The sequence below is a fragment of the Stegostoma tigrinum genome, chromosome 9 (assembly GCF_030684315.1).
Source record: "Stegostoma tigrinum isolate sSteTig4 chromosome 9, sSteTig4.hap1, whole genome shotgun sequence".
Classification (NCBI taxonomy): domain Eukaryota; kingdom Metazoa; phylum Chordata; class Chondrichthyes; order Orectolobiformes; family Stegostomatidae; genus Stegostoma; species Stegostoma tigrinum.
Window position 1 is genome coordinate 17,575,775 of NC_081362.1, and position 23,445 is coordinate 17,599,219.

General features: G+C 39.5%; 1 protein-coding gene across 1 annotated transcript in view; it reads right to left on the reverse strand.

The window, feature by feature from the left end:
• usta (uronyl 2-sulfotransferase a) overlaps positions 1–23,445 on the reverse strand; it is a 73,543-nt gene that overhangs the window by 36,730 nt on the left and 13,368 nt on the right. The window contains exons 2-5 of the mRNA XM_048535449.2: positions 19,385–19,428; positions 8,279–8,434; positions 6,550–6,629; positions 3,145–3,298 (exon numbers count right to left, since the gene is read on the reverse strand). Of these exons, the coding sequence (XP_048391406.1) occupies positions 3,145–3,298; positions 6,550–6,629; positions 8,279–8,434; positions 19,385–19,428 (434 nt within the window). The remainder of the gene's footprint in view (positions 1–3,144; positions 3,299–6,549; positions 6,630–8,278; positions 8,435–19,384; positions 19,429–23,445) is intronic.

Sequence of the window (23,445 nt, forward strand, 5' to 3'; positions counted from 1 at the left end):
TAGTGATACAGCATTAATCTTCATGCTTTTAGCTGCAAAGCAGCTAGTTATCTAATTGCTTACATATATACTGTACATTGTACAATGTAGAATGTATAATAAATGAAACACCATTTGGTGGCAGACCCATTCGATTGGGAATGTTTATCCCGGTGTATTCTTAAATCAGATACATTTGATCACGTCCGATTCTTAACTGGGGTCCTGGGTTCCCCAATGCTCCTGACTTTTTGATAGCTGTGCAAGGTCTCTCCATTGTAGACAGAGCAGTGATGATTTTGTTTTTTTAAAAATTTCTACACCATCTATAACAAAGCAAAGTATCCCCTAATTTACAGGAGAATTAGCAAAAAAAAATGTTGACATTGAGTAACACAAAGAGTGTTGGAAACATTGGTCAAAGAGGTTGGTTTGAAGCAATGATTGGCATTCTGAAGTACAGTTACCACTTTAGATGCTGCTGCCGCATAAAGACTTTGGAAATTTATACAGCAGCAGGAAAAATTAGAGAACGTTAGATTTGAGGAGCGGTTTAAAGGCCAAATGGGTAAAAATTTAGGGAATCAGTGGGACTGTTGAGTTATGCACGACCTCATCAACAGCACAGGAGGATCCAGAGGCTTACACTTTTTCTTAATTCATGTTCGTATAGTGAGGCAGACAAGTTTACAGACAGATTTCCAGAGGTTATGATCTTGGCAGTCAATGGTGGAGTGATTATGCAAGACATCAGAAGGAGCGGGGAGCATAAATCTTGGAAGAATGTGGAGCTGAAGCAGATTACAAAGAAAGAAAGAAGTGAAGCAATGGAAGAATTTGAAAATACAAAAGAACTTTAAAATTGAGCATATCCAGAGCAGGTGTAGCAGTGAACAAGTCAGGCCATATTTGGAATATTGCATGCAGTTCTGGCCAGAAGAATGCGGATGCTTTGGACAGTGTGCGAAAATGGTTTACCAGGATATTGCCTGGTCTGGACGGTTTGAGTTGAGTAGAGGATGAATAAACTCGGATTGTTTTCAATGGAATGATGGAGGCTGAGGGCGAGCTGATAGAGGTCTACTAAATTATGAGAGGCATAGTTAGGATAGTCAGAGGCTTTTTCCCAGGGTGGAAAGGTCAACTACAAAGCACAGGTTCAAGGTGAGAGGGGAAAATTTTAGGGAACAATTGTGGGGAAAGTTTTTCACAAAGATGGTGGCGTGTACCTGGATCACACTGCCAGTGGAGGTGATGGAAGCCGACATATTCCCAAAGTTTAAGTCGTATCTTGATAGATGCATAAATGGGAGCCAGAGGGACAGAACCCACATAAGGGCAATAAATAGGGGTCTAAATAAGGATCAGGCATGGGTGCAGGCTTGGTGGACCGCAGAGCTTGTTCCTGTGCTGTATTTAATTGCATTCTCAGATGTCACATGACAACAGGTCAAAGTCCAACAGGTTTATTTGAAATCACAAACTTTTGGAGCATAGCTCCTTTGTCAGGTACAATCTAATTAAGGTAGAGAGATCATAACAATTTATTCAGGTGACAGTGACAAACAGGACAGTAAGATTTTACAGACACAGAACACTGTAGTGGGGTCACATGTAATAGGTACATGTGAAATACTTCTTAACGTCCTATTTTGTCACCATCACTTGGATAAATTGTTGTGATCTCTCCACCTTAGATTGTACAGTTTTGTATTACTTATGACTTTGGTTAGACTTGCCTCATTTAATAGGGTTACAGGTCATCTTTTCACTTGTTATTCAGCTGTTGACACTTTACTCAGACTGTCTAACACTTCAGATCACCTGCAGAGACTTATTACTCAACACTCGACTCACACAATTTGTGTGATCTTTTGATTTCTCTGCCCTTGGTCTCTCTCTGCCCATAAATTCTGTGTTGTGCATGTTTCTTTCTCACTTCACTTAATGAAGGGGCTACACTCCAAAAAGTTGTGATTTCAAATAAATTTGTTGGACTATGACCTGGTGTCATGTGACTTCTGACTTCCCCCACCCCAGTCCAACACCAGCACCTCCACACATATTTTGTTGCATTATTCTATTGTGTATTAATATAGGACAAGGATTCTTACAATTCAGATATTTGCTTTCCATTACTCATGGTCCTAAACAAAAACCTGTCAGTCATCTTTTTCTCTTTACAAGAAAAGTTGTATAATTCAAGCTTTTCTGTTTTTCAAATTAAATATGTAGTTCATCACAACCCCCCAACATATTGCCAAGGAAATAATCACAATCAATACTTCCAACTCATCCATCTCCTACTTGACATTCCTATAACTTATGAGCAAAACCTAGCCAGTCCTGGAAAGAAAAATTGGTAAGGGTTTTTTATGGTATCCTGGGATGAAAAGTTCTAGAAGCTTGAATTTTCCTGATTCCCTCAGTATGCACAAGCTCATGTTTCTAAAGGTTTTAAACTGATGCTAATTGTAACTTGTATCTTCAATTTCAGCATTTCTTCTCCCCATTTCCATTACCATCTTTCCCACTCTCTCTAGCTCATCTGCCAACCTCTGAGACTTTCCATCTTCAATATCAATGCTGAAGAAATTCTGCGGCAAACTCACCTCTTATGTCTGTTCCCAAAGCCTACCTGCCATTTACAGGGTATCACATCTATAGTGTGACGGAATACTCTCCACTTACCAGGACGGGTGCTGCTCCAATGCTGAAGAAGCTCAACGTCATTCAGGGAAAAACAATCTACGGAGTGCATCCTACCACCAGCAATGCAGTGTCAATACTGTGCAACATATGTTGTTGTAGTGTATCAAGCCGCTTTCAAATCCTGTGACTGCCATTACTCAGAAGGACAAAGCAGATGCGTGGCAAAACCACAATCTACCGGTTCCCTTTCAAGCCCCATATCATCCTGATTTCCAATTACATCATTATACCTTCACCATTTTCAGGTCAAAAATCCTGGAACTCTCATCCTGCCCAGTGTTGTGCATTTGCCTACACCACATGATATGCAGTTGCACAAACAGGAACTCACTACCACCTTCTCAAAGGCAAAAGAATTAGGCAACACGTGAGAAATGCCAACATTCACCGGCAGCACTTGAACCGAAGGGAGAAAGATCCCATTTTTAAAAAATTTGCACAAAACATACTTACAAGGTAGCGCTCCTCATCTTTCATCCCTGGCGTTCGGATTTGATGATTCTGTTCAGACCGCCAATCCCCAAATCGTCGAAAGAAATAGTTCGATACAAATCGGTTAATTGGGTCCCTGATTATATTGATGTAAACTGGCTGCTCCAAACCGAACCTAAATTGAAATATAATTCAAAAATAATTAACTTCAGCCCATCAAATGTTTTCGAATACTACGACTGCTACATCACAATTCTCAGATATCACAACATTGCAGCCAAACCGCTCAATCACAGAGTTCTTGTTCAGGGATGTATCAAGTAAAAATCCAATTTATACAGTTGCTCTGATGACCACTTGGAGGAGCCCTGCTTTTGTTTCACCACAGCGAGGGCACTATAATTCTGGTATCTACCGGATCTGTTCACATCAGTTCATAACCCACTAACTCTGGGAACTGATTTTAAAGACAGCAACACACACTATCTTATCAGGAAGGACTAAGATCACTTTAATCAAACTTAGAATTTTTCTCAATGGTAACCTTGAACCTATATTTGAATAAAAACACTATATATCCCATAACATTCTTTGAACACACATCTACATAACACAGCAGGTCATCATTCCAAACATCACAAAACGGTGCAAATGCTAAGATTTCTGGAGTCACGTACCACAGGATACCATTCAGCCCACTGTACCTACATAGGTTTTTAAGCTATCCAGGTCATCACAATTCCCTCCATGATGCTGTAAATTATGTTAAATTATTTATCCAAATCCTAGCGAGTTTTGAGAAGATTTGAGAAGATCCAAGTCCTTTTTGAATGTTACTACAGATTTTGATCATCCTGTCATGCATCAAATTCTAGATCACTGCAACATCTCTCACTGATTTCTTATAACTGTCTTAGAAAATGTTTTTGTTTGAGGTTGATGAAAAACTTTTGATTCAACAAAGCAATAAATGGGAGGAGAGTTATTTTGAAATGATTGCAGTTCACACCTCTGCACAGTTTGAGACATGGCATGTTTAAAGCAACTCAAGGAACCAATTAAGAGCCAAATGTTGATATATAAATGCCCTGCACTAAATAAAATGTAAACTATTGTTTTGAAAGTCAAAATTATTTGGGAAAAGATTCCAGAGAGCAGTAGGCTAAAAATTCAAGGCATGAGTCCATAAACACTCAATAGCTTTTACCTAGATGGGTGCTGCGCCAATGCTCAAGAAGCTTAAAGCCATTCAGGACAAAACAGTCTACTGAAACTAGTGCTCTTTCAATATTCTAGCAACAGTTAATAATTAACCTCCACTCCACCTGTATAAAGGGCATGCATCAAAAGAAAATGAAATAAACTTGAAAGGGAAGCATACATTAGAGTGTATATAATTAAAGTGAATCGTATCGGCAAAGCAAAATGTAAAACTCGCAAACACAAATAGTTAAGGTGACAGCACGAAACAGATGAAATTTTGAGCTGAATGGCCTGTTTCTGGTTCTGTAATGTTCGAAAGACTTGCTGTTTCATAATCTTTTCTTATTTAGTCATAACAACAAGCTGTCTCCACAAACTTAAATCTTTTCCAACCTCTAACCCCTATCAGCAACACTCCATCCCTAAATTACAGAACTACTGTCCTTAGGCATGGTCCCACCTGACCCAGCAGAAGCTAAACATTCTTTGATCCTTTGCCACAGATTTGGAATTGGAATTGGAATCTGAATTCCTCCGAATGAAGAGAAAAAGTACTGGTGGTCCAGCTTTGGCAATCATTCAACTGGCTTCCATATATCGCTGCTCACCTCCAATATTAATCTTCATCTTTTCCACCAGCTGCACAAAAATAAGTTTGGGTCTACTGTCACATGCTCATTTGCAGGCAACGTTTACTGTTTCTGCTGTGTTCTCCTTCTTTTTCACTTCCTTACTAACCATTCTTCTTTCTTGTCCAGCACTTTTTCCTCATTAAAGTCTAGATTATCTCCTGCTTTATATCTGCTACTTGCGAACACAAGAGATCACGGTATGTTTTATTGTGCACAGCTCAGATCTCCATAATTACTAAAGGATGTGGAGCCATTGGAAAAAGTAAGAACAAGATTTACATAGATGATAAAGGAATTACTTGAAACAGGTCTTTATAATAATGGATAGATGTAAAACAAAAATTACTGACAAATTCCAAACTAGGCACTGTTAGGGCTGTTCTTCTTGGAGAAGAACTGAGATGATCTGAAAGTGGTATTCAAAATCATGAGGGGATAGAGTAGTTAAGAAAAAACTGTTCCCATCGCTGGAAGGATAAAGGATTTGAGGGCACAAATTCAGGATAGATGGTAAGAGAAGCAATGTGATGAAGGAAAAGGAAAAACCTTTTTTCTTAAGTAGTAAGGATCTCGAATACAGGGAAAGGAGGCGGGTAAACTGACACATTCAAGAGGAAATTGGATTATTACCTAACAGAGAAAACAAGGCTACAGGTTAAAGGCAGGGGAGGGCACTAGACGAATTGCTCCTATAAAAAGGTGACATGGACTTCAGGGATGAGCAGTCATTTTCTGTGTGGTAACTATCCACGATTGTAGAAGTATTTAAGTCACTAACAGATTCAATACAGAATTCAGTAGAAACACTTCTTTAACCAAACAGTGGCTAGAATGTGGCATAGACCAGCACTTAAAAGCAAAATATTGCAGTTGCTGGAAACCTGGAATTAAAAAGAAATCAGAAAATGCTGGAAAAACTTAGTAGGTCTGGCAGCAATGGAGTCCAAAGACTTTTGTTCAAAGCTCAAGTAGAACACCATCACTTGATATGGTGAGGAAGGTGGTATTGGTGCATTTATAGAAAAGCTGAAATGTTCCTAAGATGATATATTCAATTCCTAATTTGGCTTGAGCCCACATGTTTTTGAGGAAAGAGTTACCATTGAATCAAGGCTACACTTACAAGATACAAATAGGATTAATTGTTAGTAACTCTTCACTTATGGTATTTAGAATCACAGAATCCCTGAAGTGTGGAAACGGGCCATTTGGCCCATCAGGTTCACACTGATCTTCTGAAAAGCATTCCACCCAGACCCACCCTCCTACCCTGCATGTCCCATGGCTAATTCACTTAGCCTGTACATCCGTGGACACTACAGGCTATTTAGCTCGGTCAGTCCACCTAACCAGCATATCTCAAGACTGTGGGAGAAAACTGAAGCACCCAGAGGAAACCCATGCAGACATTGGGAGAATATGTAAACTCCACACTGTCGCCCGAGGGTGGAATCAAACCCAGGTCCTTGGTGCTTAGAGGCAACAGTCCTAACCGTGCCAATCATTTAATTCAAAAAAAAAATCAGTGCTGTATTATGGGATGATTTCACAATTGTGCAAATGCAAAATGATACAAAAATGCATTTATTACCTTGTGAAGTTAAGGAAATGGACATGTCGTGTGTACAAATAAGGTTGCTCTCCTAGGCTGATATTGTTTATTAATTCCAGCTGTTAAGAAGAGAAAGGACAGAGAGGCAATGTGTATTAGAAACAGACGTAATTTAATTCTTTGCATTTTTTTTCACACTGCTTGTTTAATCACAGCCCTATTCAAGGAGGGCAATGGCGTTTAGGGCTATCAGAAGCAGACTGAGAATAAAAATCCCAGCGCAACTTCCAGTTATTGGGCCGAAAAGGCTGACTAATCATGGAAAGTGCTCAGCACTAGTGCCATCCTGTTCCAGCCAATTATCAGCTTACTCAGTCTGACAGTAGAGATTAGCACCACAAAGCCAGCTTGCTCCACAAAAGTAGGGGACCGCTTTGCAGAACACCTCCGCTCGGTTCGCAATAAACAACTGCACCTCCCAGTCGCAAATCATTTCCACTCCCCCTCCCATTCTTTTGATGACACGTCCATCATGGGCCTCCTGCAGTGCCACAATGATGCCACCCGAAGGTTACAGGAACAGCAACTCATATTCCGCTTGGGAACCCTGCAGCCCAATGGTATCAATGTGGACTTCACCAGCTTCAAAATCTCCCCTTCTCCCACCGCATCCCTAAACCAGCCCAGTTCGTCCCCTCCCCCTACTGCACCACACAACCAGCCCAGCTCTTCCCCTCCACCCACTGCATCCCAAAACCAGTCCAACCTGTCTCTGCCTCCCTAACCTGTTCTTCCTCTCACCCATCCCTTCCTCCCACCCCAAGCCGCACCTCCATCTCCTACCTACTAACCTCATCCCACCTCCTTGACCTGTCCGTCTTCCCTGGACTGACTATCCCCTTCCTACCTCCCCACCTATACTGTCCTCTCCACCTATCTTTTCTCTCCATCTTTGGTCCGCCTCCCCCTCTCTCCCTATTTATTCCAGAACCGTCACCCCATCCCCCTCTCTGATGAAGGGTCTAGGCCCAAAACGTTAGCTTTTGTGCTCCTGAGATGCTGCTGGGCCTGCTGTGTTCATCCAGCCTCACATTTCATTATCTTGATCCACAAAAGGACCTCTCAAGGCAGAGTCACTAGCTGGTCATCAGACAATAAATGAGAACAAGTGCAAAACTTGTTCTGCAGCACAGCATAAATGTATATTCCTGCCATGTTTTAAGAACATTCAATCAAGGTATATTGGGCTCTGCTAATAGGCCATTATTTATTGCCTTTCCCTAAGTACCTTCCAGAATGTGTTTAACTGCTACAGGCTATTTGGTAATTTAGTTGGATGCATTTGGATGCAAATGTTAGCAGGCCCAGCATTCTCCGACATTCCTAGCCACAGATGACAGAATCAGATGAAATAGTGACAAACATAAAATCATAGGTGAAGCAAGAAGGACAATCTTTTAAATGGAATATGCCAATTAGGTAAGAAATGAAATGATCACGGTTGATAAAATCTTGAAATCATCACCATGTTTGATTGCAGTGGGGGAAAGGCGCAGGCTAACAACTGCAGAGAGGTTGAAATACTGCTAGCTTGATTCCTTCTAGCGTGCTGTGTGCTGTTCTAATCAACTCTACATTCACTGTCATTAAATACCATTCAGGCCTGTTAGTGTAGTGAAATTTATCCTGGGTATCCAAATTCTAAGTTGTTGGAGCAAAGAAGGGGATTAGGGTTTTCTTTTAAAATTTGGAATGTTGAGATGCTAACCTGTTCATTCCTATTTAATCTCGTTTTATTGTGAATGTCCGAATTAACAAGGTTGAAATGGTTTCTCTCTGTCAGTACTTTCAAGAGCTGCACCACAGTCCGGCTTCCACATTTTCCAACTCTGTTGTAAACCAGCTGGCTGGGGAATGGCAGAGCCTGTTCAGAACAGAAAAACACAATACATTAAAAAGCTGTAAAGGCACCTTTGACATGGTGATACAGAGAGAAATAATTAGGCACTCTGCACTGGGGTGAATTTCTAATCCCAGTCAGTCTTCACATTTAGTGTGATCATATGGAAATCCCAACTGTTGCAGTCATTATTTCTCAAGATTAAACAGTATAGGCTATACATCAAGCGTCTACCACACTTCTAAGTGTCCTGTGGAAAAAGCCTACCTAGCTACTCAGCTATACCAAAATGCTACAGAAATAACAGCATTTTGGAGATACCCACAGTTTCACAAGGACACAGGCCATGAACGCTGGCTTGTCAACGATGTTCATTGCCATAAGCAAATGAAAATATGTCATGATGCTTCCTCCAGCATGGAAGGCATGTGGTTCTTCTGAATGTATGAACCAATAGAGTGTAATTCTGCAAATTTCTAATCACCTTGAGAATTACTTCTGATACAACATACAGACTCACAATGTACAATTTTGTTTTTATTATCTGAACTAAATTCATATTTGGCACTCAATTTCAGTACTACACACCCTCAAATTCAGGATATCAAATTATTTTCTTACCTTCCATGTTTTACTAATCACTGCCCACTCTAGTTTGACAGAAGGAAAGGGAGCTAGTTATGGCTTCAAATTTCCATTATCCACAATTTGGACCAGGCTCAACAGTTTTGTTCCAAATTATTCAAGGATTGTTCAATTTAGCACTATTGCTGGGTCAAGAGAGACAATCAAACCATCACTGTACAGGAAATATTTAAGAATACTTTAAATACAGTTAAATGGCAAAACTGTTGTGCCTAGACCTGAGAAACCAGGATATGAAGTTATAACGAGTTTTTCTAAGACCCCAATGACTAAGGATTTACAGGTTAGATCTTTATTCTGCATTAAGTTAGTTTACCTCTTCAACTCAAACATAGCCATACCTTGTTTGCAGGAGAGGGGTGCAATACAAGTGGATCAACATTGATGAGCAAGCAAAACACAATACTAGTCTAATTAGCACGCTTGATCTCCATTAGCTGCCTCCTTTTGAGCACTTACAAAACTGGACTTTTAATGTTTGCCTTCTACTCAGTATCTCAGACAAACCCTCCACCCACAGTCAGCCAGCTCAGTTCTTGGATTCACCGGAGATCAACTGACAGTTATAAAACGCGATACAATTAAATCCAGTTCCAAAGTTAAGGAAGAAAACCACCACTGGAGATGTTTCATAGTGCTCTCCTCGTCAGGAAATGTAATTTCCACACGACTGGATCCCTTCCTCACAACATGTTCGCGAGATTTATTTCAGAAGCTATTCTGTTTTTGAAGTTTATACAAGCAGCATACAGTGAGTTGATTCAAAACCAACACTATTAATACTACAGAAGATTACTGTGTCACTTCTGTGGTTTGAATATTTGATGTAGACACAGAGAGCCACAGTTTCATAACTAACCTAACGTGTACGTCAAACCAGTCTGCTTACGAAACACTGTGTCTCTGTTCTAATCTGGGGCTGAAGTTTGCATACCTGCTGTTTCCAGAACCACTATGCTGCATTCATGGCAGGGACTAAATGAAGGTCTTTATTTGAGCTGAGAACCAGCAGACAAACAGAAAGTTTCAACTATGCGAATTAAAAAAAACTAAACCAGTGTCTGCTGAAAAGGCAAGAGCTTACTGAGGTCACAAAAGACAGTATTTATGGACAGAGTTTTATTGTGCACAGTATCTAACTCACCTGAGGCTGAAGGGAACAAGACTGCGCTTTTTCCCTTTGTTCCGTACTATGAACTTTATACTGTTTTTGCCCTAAAAATGAATTCTTTGTTTACTGCAGTAATAAGGAAAATCCAACTGAAAGTGCCACAAAGGCATAATTTTCATCAACCTCTTACAGAGAATAAGGAAACAACAGAAAACATGCTTTAATAACCAACTCTTTACTTCGAGAAATTGCTGACAGGACGTTAACATAAATAATCAGCCCTTCCTTATTTAGGCCATTTTTTTCCTCGCCTCACTGTTTCATTTATTTTGAGATTCCACCCTCTTGGTCTTTTCCTTTCAATACTTTTTACTTTTGCCCCTTTGCTTATATCAGTCTTTATTCCACAAATTTTACAAGGAATCCCGGAGGGTACACCAACAGAAAATGCCATTGGAGTCCCTCGGGCTGATCCAGAAGTAAAAGCATTCCATACTGCTCTATCTTCTGTGCTCATTTGCTTTCTCTGCCAAATATTTACACAATCCGATCTTGAAATGGTGCCCATGGCCAGTCTGTTTCTTACAGACTCATTATAAAAACTTCAGCAAACTCTCCTACTTCTCTGGAGTATTTTTCCAGAGTAAACAGTCACCAACCTCTATGGCCTTTCTGTATTTTGGCTAAATAAGCACAGTACTGAGGGAGCGCCATACGAGTAGAAATGCTGACTGCCAGGTGAATCATTAAATTAAGGTCTCCACCTGACAACTCAGTGGTTAAAAAAATTCCATACAACTCTATATAGACTTCAGTAAGGCAGTTGACAAGGTTCCACATGGTAGACTGGTTAGCAAGGTTAGATCACATGGAACAGAGGAAGAACTAGCTCGAAGGTCAGTGACAGAGGGTGGTGGTGGAGAGTTGCTTTTCAGACTAAAGGCCTATGACCAGTAATTTGCCACAAGAATCGGTGCTGGGTCCACTGTTTTTAGTCACTTATACAAATATAATTTGGATGCGAACATAGGTTAGATGGTTAGCAAGTTTGCAAATGACACCAAAATCAGAGGTGTAGTGGACAGCAAAGTAGGTTAGAAGGTCTAGGCCCGAAACCTCAGCCTTCTTGCTCCTCTGATGCTGCTTGACCTGTGTTCGTCCAACTCTGCACCTTGTTACCTCAGAATACAACAGGATCTTGATCAGACGGGCCAATGGGCTGACAAGTGTGAGGTGCTGCATTTTGGAAAGGCAAATCGGGGCAAGATTATACACTTAATAGTAAGGTCCTGGGGAGTGTTGCCAAGCAATAAGACCTTGGAGGGCAGGTTCATAGTTTCTTGAAAGTGGAGTCACAGGTAGACAGGATAGTGAAAGCAGCGTTTAACATGCTTGCGTTTACTGGTCAGTGTATTGAGTATAAGAGTTGGGAGGTCATGTTGCAGCAGTACAGGACATCGGTTAAGTTGCGTTCTGAGGGTGGGTCACCGGACCCAAAACGTTAACTCTGTTTCTTCCTTCACAGATGCTGCCAGACCTGCTGAGCTTTTCCAGCAACTTTTTTTTGTTCCCAATTTACAGCATCTGCAGTTATTTTGGTTTATATTGGTCTCGTTGCTATAGGAAAGATGTTGTGAAATATGACAGAGTTCAGAAAAGATCTACAAAGATATTGCCAGGGTCGGAGGGTTTGAGTTGAAGGGAAAGGTTGAATAGGCTGGGGCTAATTTCTTTGGAGCAGAGGCCGAGGTGGGGGGGGGGGGCCTTACAGACGTTTATAAAATCATGAATGGCACAGACAGGGTGAATTGACAAGGTCCTTTTCCCAGGCTGGGGCAGTCCAGAACCAGAGGTTTACAGTGACAGGGAAAGATAAGGACCTAAGGGGCAACATTTTCACGCAGAGGGTGGCGTGTGTATGGAATGAGCTGCCAGTGGGAGTAGTGGAGGTTAGTACAATTACAACATTTAAAAGGTATCTGGATGGTTACATGAAGGGTTTAGAGGGATGTGAGCCAAATGCTGTCAAATGGGACAAGATTAATTCAGGATATCTGATTGGCATGGACCAGTTGGACCAAAGGGTCTGTGTCCGTGCTGTACAGCTCTAAGATTCTAATCATTTGAAGAACTGAGGAGTTTAATCCAGAGTCCCAAATAGTATACATCTCCAAATACACATCACTGTAAAAAGATTATTTGGGCCACACACTAATGAGAGTAAAGGAGAGGCATGTATGCTGCAGAGATATTGCAGAGTGAGTGCTAGGATATTGGGTCCAGTTTGGGGGAAGACGGAATCTGTAAAGGGCCTAAAGCTGGACCAATACTCTTGCAGGGTGTTTGCTGCTGCCAAAGAGGAATGTTCAAGCCTACTTGATAGGGGTCAAAATCTAGGAGGTAGCATTAGAGAGGAAAAACAATATGTCAGTACAATTAAAAAGGATAATACTAGTGAGAAACAGCAAGTCACTGAGTGAAATTGGAATATGAGAGAATAAAATAAGGTGTGCAAATAAACAGAAGCTGGTAAATAAGGGTGGACAGCTACACGTGCAGACAGCCAAGGGGAATATGATTTGGCAAAAGGAAACCTGCATCAAAAAAAAAGCAGGACAGGGTATTAAGTATTATGAATACAAGGTGTTCAGCAAGGGAAATGGAATCAAGGAAAGGAAATGGTGAGCAGTGATGCTTAAAGATAATAATAGTGCCTGGGAGAGAGGATGCCAAACAGAGGTCAAAGACAAAACAGATCTGGTTTGAGCTAAGAAACAATAGAGATGTCATTACATTACTTAGTGTATCCTATAGACCTCCAACTAGCGGAAATTAAACACAGAGACAAGCTTGGAAAGAAATTACAGAAGGGCAAAAACCAAATAGTATTCACGATGTAGGACTTCAATTCTCAGAGTACAGACTGGGACAGGTCGGGTGTGACAAACAGAAGGGGAGAAAAACTTTCTGCAACAGGCAAAAAGGCAGAAATAATTAACACATTGGCACAACATTTGGAATTGGTGAAAATACAAGAGGGATCAGGTACACCCAATGGTAAATCACTCGAGTTAGTGAGAAAGCAGCTTGAAATGGAAAAGCAAATTAAAGCACTTGAACTTGAGCAAAAAGCAGAAAATTTAAGAGGAAGCAAGTGGCCAGAATTGGAGTTTCAGGGCAGAGAGAAGTAAAATAGAGGGAACTGAAACTAGAATATCAGTTTAGAAACTGGAGTCTTTCAAAACAAAAAAAAACACACAACTCATGAACAGGAAGGTTTTGATAAGAAAAACATCCAGCCATAACCTGAAGTTCAGCAAGGAACATTTAAATGTGCACAGGCTGCTGTGAAATTTAAGGTAAAGGACATGGAGGCATTAAGTCGCATGAAAAAGACACATCAAAACAATGAACTGGCCGAAGAAAAATGGTACACAGCCCATGCAGAATAGGTTGACTGATAGGACCAAAGAAATTTATGTCTGTCAGAAGACATGTCAACAGATCATCGGGCAGTTAACAGAAGTTATTCATGGTGTGCATGAGTTAGTTTTTGAAGCATACAGTCAAATGTTTTGAAACTTATGGGAACAGCCCGTGCTGACCTGCAAAAAATTTGAAAGAATGAAACAGTCATTTTGACTGTCGGACACTGGCAGCACATGCCACATATGTAGCCCTCGGAATCAAATGTCACATAAACATGTTAAAATAATATTGTACAGAATAAGGTATGGGTCAAATGTGTTAGGTAGTGGGAATAGTAAAGGATGACAAAGTAACAGTGAGGTATAAAGAGATGCAGGCAATTCACAACATGAACCTCCCACTTTCAAATTAGCTGATACTGAAATAGTGACACAGTTAGCACTACATTTTCAAACTTGGAGGATGGACAAGTTAAAAATCAAGCGAGATGACTCATGGAATTCTAAGAAATCTGTACAGATACACACAGATGTAGTTAAAAGGGAATCAGTGCCAATACAACAATATTTTAGCTGGGGAAAATAAGCTCAGGTGAAAACAGAAATTTGGTACGTTAGAAAATGATTTAACTAAACAAAGCCTAAGCAGTTTACCAAATGTATTAGTTCCTAAGCCCAATGGATTTACTAACATCTGCACTGATTACAAAAAAGCAAGTGTAGTAATAAAAATGGATTCATGAACAATTCTTGAATTAGAAAATTGCATTTATGAGGTTGGCAGTGTATTCAGCCTTACTAATACTCATTTATTGAAGGGGTTTTTCCAAAGACCAATAACATTAAGAACTGAAGAGACAGCAGTTTTTTGTTCACACCAGATGGGTGGCATCAATGTTGAGCCATGCTATTCAATTTAAACACTCTCTAGTTTTGTTCCAAGACTAATAAACCAAGTTGTCAGGATTGCACCTAATTGTGATGTATTCTTATACTGCAATAGCTAGACTAAAAGTAACAATTGCATTTCATACTTAATTGTTGACATAGTCCAAAAATGTAATACTATCAAAATAGCTTGGAGATTAAAGGATGGCAGGAAATTGCATAAAACTTGTCTAGAGAGAGAATGACAATTTTTTTGCTGTAAATAAGTTATATTGTAATGAGAGGCATTTGAAAATGGGGTTTCATCTTCTAAGGATGGAGACCTGTTGTGAACCCATATTTATGGATATGTGAATTGGAAAACGGACATTTGGGCATTATTGGGTTGCAAAGGATTTATCATGATTGCCTGGAATTGGAAAGTCAGAAGGTTAAACAATACGACCTACTTGCTGTCTACAAACAAAATGTGACTTTGGAAACTGGGTACAGCAACATTTGAGAGAGACAGAAGGCTGGAATTTTATTGCTTTAGCTGTTCAGCAAACAAACCCTAATGTATTTACGTTGTGGTTATGTAGCAAGCCCTTCTGGACTGAGGTCATGGATGCTTTTTCAATACACAATGAAAGCTTTGGGCAGTTATCTGAAGAAATTTGTAAGGATGCAATACTGTTTTCTTGCCTGTAAGAGTAAGATCATTAAGTTGAAAGCATGCCTTAGCTGAATAAATTTAAACAAATCTATTTGGTAAAGTTCCAATTATTAGGTGATGAACTGTTTCTCAACCGAATCTGAAATCTGGTCTGAAGATTTCCATTCATTGCTGTCAGTTGCACAATATGAACTCATCAACAAAAGGAGTCGATAGAAAGTTCCCCCAACATTTTCACTCATAATCATGCTGTGCAAATCTCATCCTGTCTGTGTATGAATGAACTTTTGGGATTAAAGTGGATATAGCTGATTCACATAGTAGCTTAGTTGATAAACCAGTTTGCCAGAAAAATTAAGTTGAAAGTATTTTTCTGTTCTAATTAACAATAACATATGGAATCAAACTGGCTACTTTTGGTAGTTAAGACATTTTACACATTTGTTGTGGTTCGTGCAATGAGCAATTTTAAACCTGCCAGAAGATGAATTCTCAACTAGCTTGGAGTCAGAGAAACTTGAGACTGCTCAGGCAATTTAATTTCTTGAATGTGGAATCTATAGCTTAGGGCTATATAAATATAGAAGTTTCGATAATAGAATCAAGGCCTATCATGCGGAGCTTTGAGACAGCCATGTAAACCCCTACATAAAACATGTTTATAAACAAATTGTATTATTTTAAAAAAAACCTGAAGGGACTGAAGCAATAAATGTGAAAAATGTTTATTTTTAAATTTGTTCAATTTTATCAATGGCCTGACCTTATATAATAAAAATCATGGAAAATATTTTTCTGCTTGGCATGATGTGTTCAGATGAATGCAACAGGCTGCCATGTTGTCAATGCATTCAAACATGTTTTCCATGTTTTCACGATGCAGTGAGAAATTCTGTAACATCTCAATGGCCTCAGTAGCTTCAATTAGGTAAACTGGCAGGTGTTCATTCACCAGATTTAAAGGCAATCAGGCTCTTTCGTTTAAGAATGTACTGCATCTTACATTAAATAATTTTATCAGCATCCAGTTTCATCCTGCTTGGCCTAAATTTCCTTGGTTGCCTCTTCTGGAACTTCCACGCTGGCTGCCCACAGATAAGCAAAAAGAGACTCACTGTGTTGGCTGTCCTTCCCCTGTTCTTCCTTGTTCTCAGTATCTTGCACAGCAGTAGCCTCTATAAAGCAAAATTGGCAGAAGCAACGGGCAACTGTGCCATCACCATCTCCTTTGCTTTCTTTACTATGAATGTGATTCTTCTAGAGTTGGGTTGTATTCCTGCGTCCTATCGATAGTGTCATTAATTGGACAGATCAACAGTTGTCGTAGTTGTTTTCTAGGTAATCATCTGTTGATTGATTGGCTGGGGCTTGGGAGGTAACAAATGTTAGCTTGAGGCTCAAGGCCAGTAAAATCTGCAACAGTTATCTGTGATTATGGTAATTTTCCATGAATACATTTTGTCCACTTTCCTGATCCAAACATCAAAAATGCTTTGATTTGATTCATTGTTTTCACATGCACTTACATACACTGAAGGGTGTTGTTTTGCATGCTCTACAGGCAGATCATGTACTACAAAGTGCATCAGGATAGAACAGAGTGCAGAAATACAGTATTACAGCTGCAGCGAGTGGGGGGTGGGGAGAAAGAGTGCAAAATTAACATTTGAGGTCCGTTCAAAAATCTGATAACAGCTAGAGATCAACCAGACGATTTTGTTAGCTGCATGGTGTGTTGAAAATATTTTGATATTTGCAAATGTGGATTTTTGAACTTTACTATTGCAAAAAACAGCAGCTTTTCTGTGTCTCCAAAATATCAAAGAGCACAGTAGTGACATTTCTTGATTTGCTTTGCGTCATTAATACATAAAGATGAAATACGCACAGCAATCTGGTGAAAGATGGTGAAACATCCTGCCTTAAAAATGTGTCTTGATGCAAAGCCATTCAGGATGCAGACAAGATAATCATGCAGTCAATGATCTGTCACTGCCACTGTAACTGTTGCACCTTCATCATATGGATGATGCCTTCTCTTGTCTTGAATCAGTACAGCTACAGGTGAACACATTGTGGTGTAGCATCTTTTCCGGAATGACTACCCTTTACTGATGAATTAGACCAGAGATGGGGACGTTCCCTGCTCAATTTGCCTTGAACAACATTAGTGGAGTTTCCTTAATGTTAGGTCCCCTCTCAATCCCCACCCCACTCCCGACAAAATCAAAAGCCTCCAGAAGAACTCAAAAAGAGCCATTGAAAAGCATTCTGATCTCTGATACAATGTTAGCATAGTTGAGAAAACTTCCTTTGGAGCTTTGTCTGCTGCACTACCTCTGCGGTGAACAAATATACATATACAACCTGAGTTTTCACTAGCATTAAGTCTTGCCAATGGGAGATTTACTCCCAACATGTTAAAACAATCTCATTAACAAGAACAGATCACTTTAAACAAGAGCAGTCAGCCTTCAACCTGAAGGGACAAAAAAGGCAATTTTGATTCAGATTCTTTAAGCTGAGGGCAGTGAATGTATGAAAATAATTGTCATGGATGGGGTTATTGTATCAGCAAGAATGACAGACCAAAGAGCTACAGTCTTGTAATGGTTGTATCTTTTTATTTTTCTGCATTTTTGCATTTAAATGGGAGGATCATTTTAAAAGCCAGGACAAAGACCACCTTCCTGCCAACAACTATGGGATTGGTTCCTAGATAGCTATAAAGCTTGTAGCTGTGAATGCTTGGGTCAGAAACCATTGGACCTCGAAGAACAAGAGCCATTTTATCTGCAGCAAAAGCTTGATGATAGACAATTTATTTTCCCACATCAGATACTGTAAGCCATTATGATTAATACATCAGAGACTTCTATAAGTATGAAACAATCATCCTGGCCTTCAGTAAACAATTGTAAGAACCAGGAGAAGTAACACTGAGAAGCAATTTTCTGACCTGCAAAAGGATCATCTCAACAAACCTTGTGGACAGGGACCACTGAACTGCCTTCCCAGTCTTTCCCTCTGCTCAGAATACTGACGTATTTCAGTGCTTGACTGTGTGTTATATCTTTCCTCTGAACAACATGGATATTTTATCAACACTTCCCAAATTTGCCACGAGGAGATTTGACTTTTAAAATTAGGCAGTGTCTTGACAAGAGTGAGCAGGTAAAGACAATATCCTTTGATTTGGAAGTCCATGATGAGGAATCACTGCAAAACTAAGATTAAGAGAAATTTTGCCATGTAAGTCATGCAGGTGCATGGAATACTTAGGAGCATAGCAGTAGCCCAATCAAATGATTGAGCCTGTTCTTTCATTTAATAGCACCAGCTTCTTAACTTCATTATTGCAGCCCTTACTAATCTGGTTTACCAAAAATCTGAGGGGGTAGGGAGAAGTGTTGGAGTAGTTAGAATTCCACATTTGTCTTTTTCATATTGATGTGCTCTGTCACATTACCCCAGCAAAACCTAGCTCTAATTTTAAGGTTATGCTCCCTTGATTGTAAATTCCTACAGGAAACCTGATCAAATGTTATGAGCTTATTCCTCAAAATTCTAAAACAAACATAGGCAGTGCGAATTGCTCTCCTACTTTACATTTTAACAACTCTGGTAATATTCTGCTAAATCTGCACTAAACCCTTGTGTATCCTATATATACTCCTCCAAGTGCAGCACTGAGATCTGAACACTCTTCTATATGGGGTGTAACCATGAATTGTGTAACTGTAGCATTAACTTCCACTCCTTTGTTTAGTGCTTTATTTCATCTCATTAATACTTGTGGAAGTTTGCACGTAAATTAGATGCTGTATTTATTAATCGTGCAGCAATATGATACGAAAATTCTGAAGTACTTTATTGGCTGTCAAGCACCCTGGAATGCTCTGAAGATGTGAAAGGTGCTACATTAATGCAAGTCCTCAAATTCTTAATAAATACCAGTAAAGATGGATTAATTTCCGAGAATTAACATTAATTCACAAAAATATTAACACTATCCACTCTGATGGTCTACCAGCCTATAACAATTTAATCATTAATGCAGAGAAGTCAGATGAAGATAATTAATGGTTGACCATTTCCTGAAATTTACCCATCTGTTTTACTAGTGACCTGGATTGATTAAATACAATATTCAAGGCCAAAAAGATAGACAGGACATTCAAGAGGAAGATTTCCCATTTGCCCCACAAGCAGCAACTGACCCTACTTTTCCAATAATCCAAATTTACCTTTGTGGGTTCATGATGATATCCATCTAGAAAAGACGAATTCCCTGTAAGATGAAAAGAAAATCATAAAGCTCATGCAAATGTTGACCAAAACATAAATTATAATAAAACTGCAAGCAAGAAGACTGGTATCAAACAATGTCAAGGAATTCTTAAAGGCATTGACATTCAGTAAGAATAGAAGTTTGTGGTAAACAAAAGTGAGCACAATATCAGGCATGCAGCACAAATTATACAAAGAACTTGGTAAGTTTTTTTTAAAAATATCAACCTGTTCAGATTTATTGTGACACACCTCCAGAGCTGGCAGGAATAGAACACAGACCTCAGAGATAAGAACACTACCATTGTACCACAAGTGGCTGAAAACTTAGAAACAGGCTTCAAAGAGTGGCCTACACATGATCCTCTATTTCAAATATCTTTGTTGCCAATTCCCTATAATTTACGTGCTATTCCTCAAGCCACTAACTTCAGTGAAATGGATAAGCTAAACTCCTTAATTTATTGCACTGTATTTCAGGAATTCTTTTCTTTGGGATCAAATTGTAAATTCTGACTTGTCTTCATGTAAATTGAAACATCCCATCCTCTTGCCTAGGACAGATGAAAATAGTGACAGTGGAAATTCAATCAGGCACAAACATGCTAATACTTAGGTGGGACATAGACTCAATATTACGACAGTTTCTTTGCCACTATCTAGCATTTTAAAGCGTAAGATGATCCAGTATTTGACTGTGAAAACAAATTTTCTAAGCATACACTTTTCTACAATCAGTCACTCCAGAATTAATTATTTTTGCTTTCAAATGAACTAGAGTACAATCCAAACTTCAGTCTTGCATATTAAGAACAAAATAAAGGATCTGAAAATTTCCCAAAATAGAACTCAGAATTAAAAGCATCAATTCATGTCTAAGACTGGAGATAAATCTATTTCTTACCCTTAAACACATATTTTGAACTTGTTTTCTTAGTCTTAGTTTTTAGTCAGAGCAATTTGCAATCTTAATAATGGGCGTGCTGATTTTTATTAGCATTTTGTACTTGCGTCCTCAACTGTAGAAGGCTTTTGACAATCCTGCATACAGGATATAGACAAAAGGGTGATTCAGCACAAGAAAGCCACAATGACTGAAGAAATATATGATGGACAAGAGTTAAAAATATCATTTTATTGCTTCAAACATATGCAAGAATGTGTTACTTTCTAACTGAGACTATTTACCTTTAAGATAGCCATGTATAGTATACAAGAGGTGATTTCTTTTCTATCTAAGGGTAGAACTTATATAAACCTTGCAAAAATTTGCTAAGTGGAGAAAACCACAGAATGGGTAGGAGCAAAAGCAAATACAACGGCCTGGCAACAACTCCCAGATGAAAGGGGATTAGAGCCATTTTTGTCTGACACTCCAAAGTAGGTGTCAGTGTTTGCTTAAATAACATACAGCATATTATAATCATCAAAATAATGAGGGGGTCAGCATGATCATCACAGAGGAATGCTCTGGTCAACTGCTGGAATTGTGAAGAGATCTTCTTTGGCAGATTAACCGCTAAAGGTGGACTTTTGTAGGTGAGTGGGCTAATTGCTGATCTTCTGTGTATACCTACAATGATTATATATACTCTATAAAGAAACATGATTAAAGCACATGTTTGTCTCATGCCATTGTGTACTGTAACTAAAACCAGAACTGTGTTAGTGTAGCCCATGCAAGGACAGAGGATAGCATTTTAGGAAATTAAAATCAGTGGAAATCATATCTTGATTAACATCTATTAATTAGTACTTGCAAAGTACAATTCAAGTTTTTTAAAAAAAACTTGATTTTATCTAGTAGTTTCATGATCTCAGGAATCCCAAAGCATATTACCATCAATTCTATACTGCTTTTGAAGTGCAGTGACTGAAGCAAAATGTGGTAACCAAGCTGGGAACAACAAGGACTAGAAAACACACAACAATAATGAGATAACCTGCTCTGATTGCTGATCAAGGGATAAATATAAGACCATAAGACATAGGAGTGGAAGTAAGGCCATTCGGCCCATCAAGTCCACTCCGCCATTTAACCATGGCTGATGGGCATTTCAACACCAATTCCCTGCACTCTCCCCATAGCCCTTGATTCCTTGTGAGATCAAGAATTTATCAATCTCCGCCTTGAAGACATTTAATGTCCCGGCCTCCACTGCGCTCAAAGGTCAAGACGTAGGGAGAATTCACTCATTTTTCTTAAAAAGTTACATCGACAGTTCAAAAATCACTTGAGAAGAAAGGCACAGTTTTGATTTTAAACCCCATCCAAAAGAGTGAACCTGTGACACTGCAGGTGTGTGCCTGGATTCTGTGTCAAGGCACTACAATGGCATTTCAGCACACATTCCTATGACTCAGAAGTCAGATTTCAGTGCCACCACACTGATCAGCAAAGTGGAAAAACAGGAAATTGGGTAACAAGAATATCCTACAAATAAAAGTTCATATGCCAAATGACCATAGGGCCCTATCTCATTTGTGCAGACGTGCATCTTCTCCTGAGCCATACATTTTTGATGCTTTCTGATTAGATGCAGTCAAGACACAAAAAAAATCCTAGAACGAACAAGGAAATCAAGGGTCTACTGTGAGCGAGGGCCATAAAATTAATGTCAGTTCCAAAAAATTAATGGAGCTAAAGCCGATAAATCCCTGGGTCTGACAGTCCACAACCTATGATTTTAAGAGGCACGTCTGCACAAATGAGATAGAGCCCTATGGGCATTTGGTGTATGAACTTTTATTTGACACCCAAATTGAATTGGTAATATTGAGAATAGCATTAAACAGAAAATTAGAGATTGTGTAATAAGGGAATATCGGTGATCATTGGTGATTTTAATCTGCACATAGTTGGGGCAATTCAAATTGGCCACAATGCCGTAGGAGGGAAAATTCCTGGAACGGTTTTCTTACCTAATATGTGGAGGAACCAACTACAGAGCAGACCATTTTAGACTGGGTATTGTGTAATGAGAAGGGAATCATTACCAAGCTATGTCTGCGACACCCCTTGAGGGATAAGTGACCAAAACATGACAGAATTTTCTTTAATCAAGATGGAGAGTGAGGTAGTCAATTCGGAGACTAAGGTGCTGAATCTTAATAAAGGAAACAATGAAGATATGAGGCATGAGTTGGCCTTGATACATTGTGGAGAGATACTTAAAAGGAATGACAGTGGATAGGTAATAGCAAACATTCAAGGAACACATGGGGAAAACTGAAACAACTGTTTATTTCTATCTGGGACAAAAGCAAAATGGGTAAGAGGGCCAATCAGTGGCTCACAAAGGAAATTAAAGATAGTAGCCAATCCAAGGAAGAGGCATACAGATTGGCCAAGAAAAATAATATGTCTGAGGATTGGGAACAGTTAAGAATTCAGCAAGAGAGGACCTACGGATTGATTAAGAAGGGGAAAATACAATACAAAAGTAATCTTATAGGGAACATCAAGGCTGACACTAAGAGTTTCTATGGGTACGTGAAGAGATTCAGACTGGTGAAAATAAATGTAGGTCCCCTACAGGCAGAAATGGGGAATGTATAACAGGGGACAAAGAAATGGCTGAGCAACAGAATACATAGAGATAGTAGGAGCTGCCAATGCTGGAGTCTGAGATAACAAGGCTTAGAGCTGGATGAACACAGCAGGCCAAGCAGAATCAGAGGAGCAGTAAAGCTGATGTTTTGAGTCTGAATCCTTTTTCAGAAACGGATGGCATTCTTGCAGGAAGGTCGATGAGAGGAGGTGTATTCTAGGTAGCTGTGGGAGTCAGTGGGCTTGAAATAGATATCTGTTTCCAGGTGGTTACCAGAGATGGAGACAGAGGTGTCCAGGAAGGAGAGAGAGGCATCAGAAATGGTCTAGGTGGTAGTTGTCAGTAAAATGGATGAACTGTTCGAGCTCCTCGTGGGAGCACAAGGCAGCGCCGATACACTCATCGATATAATGGAGGAAGAGGTGAGAGATGTGACCAGTGTAGCTGCAGAACAGGGACTGTTCCAT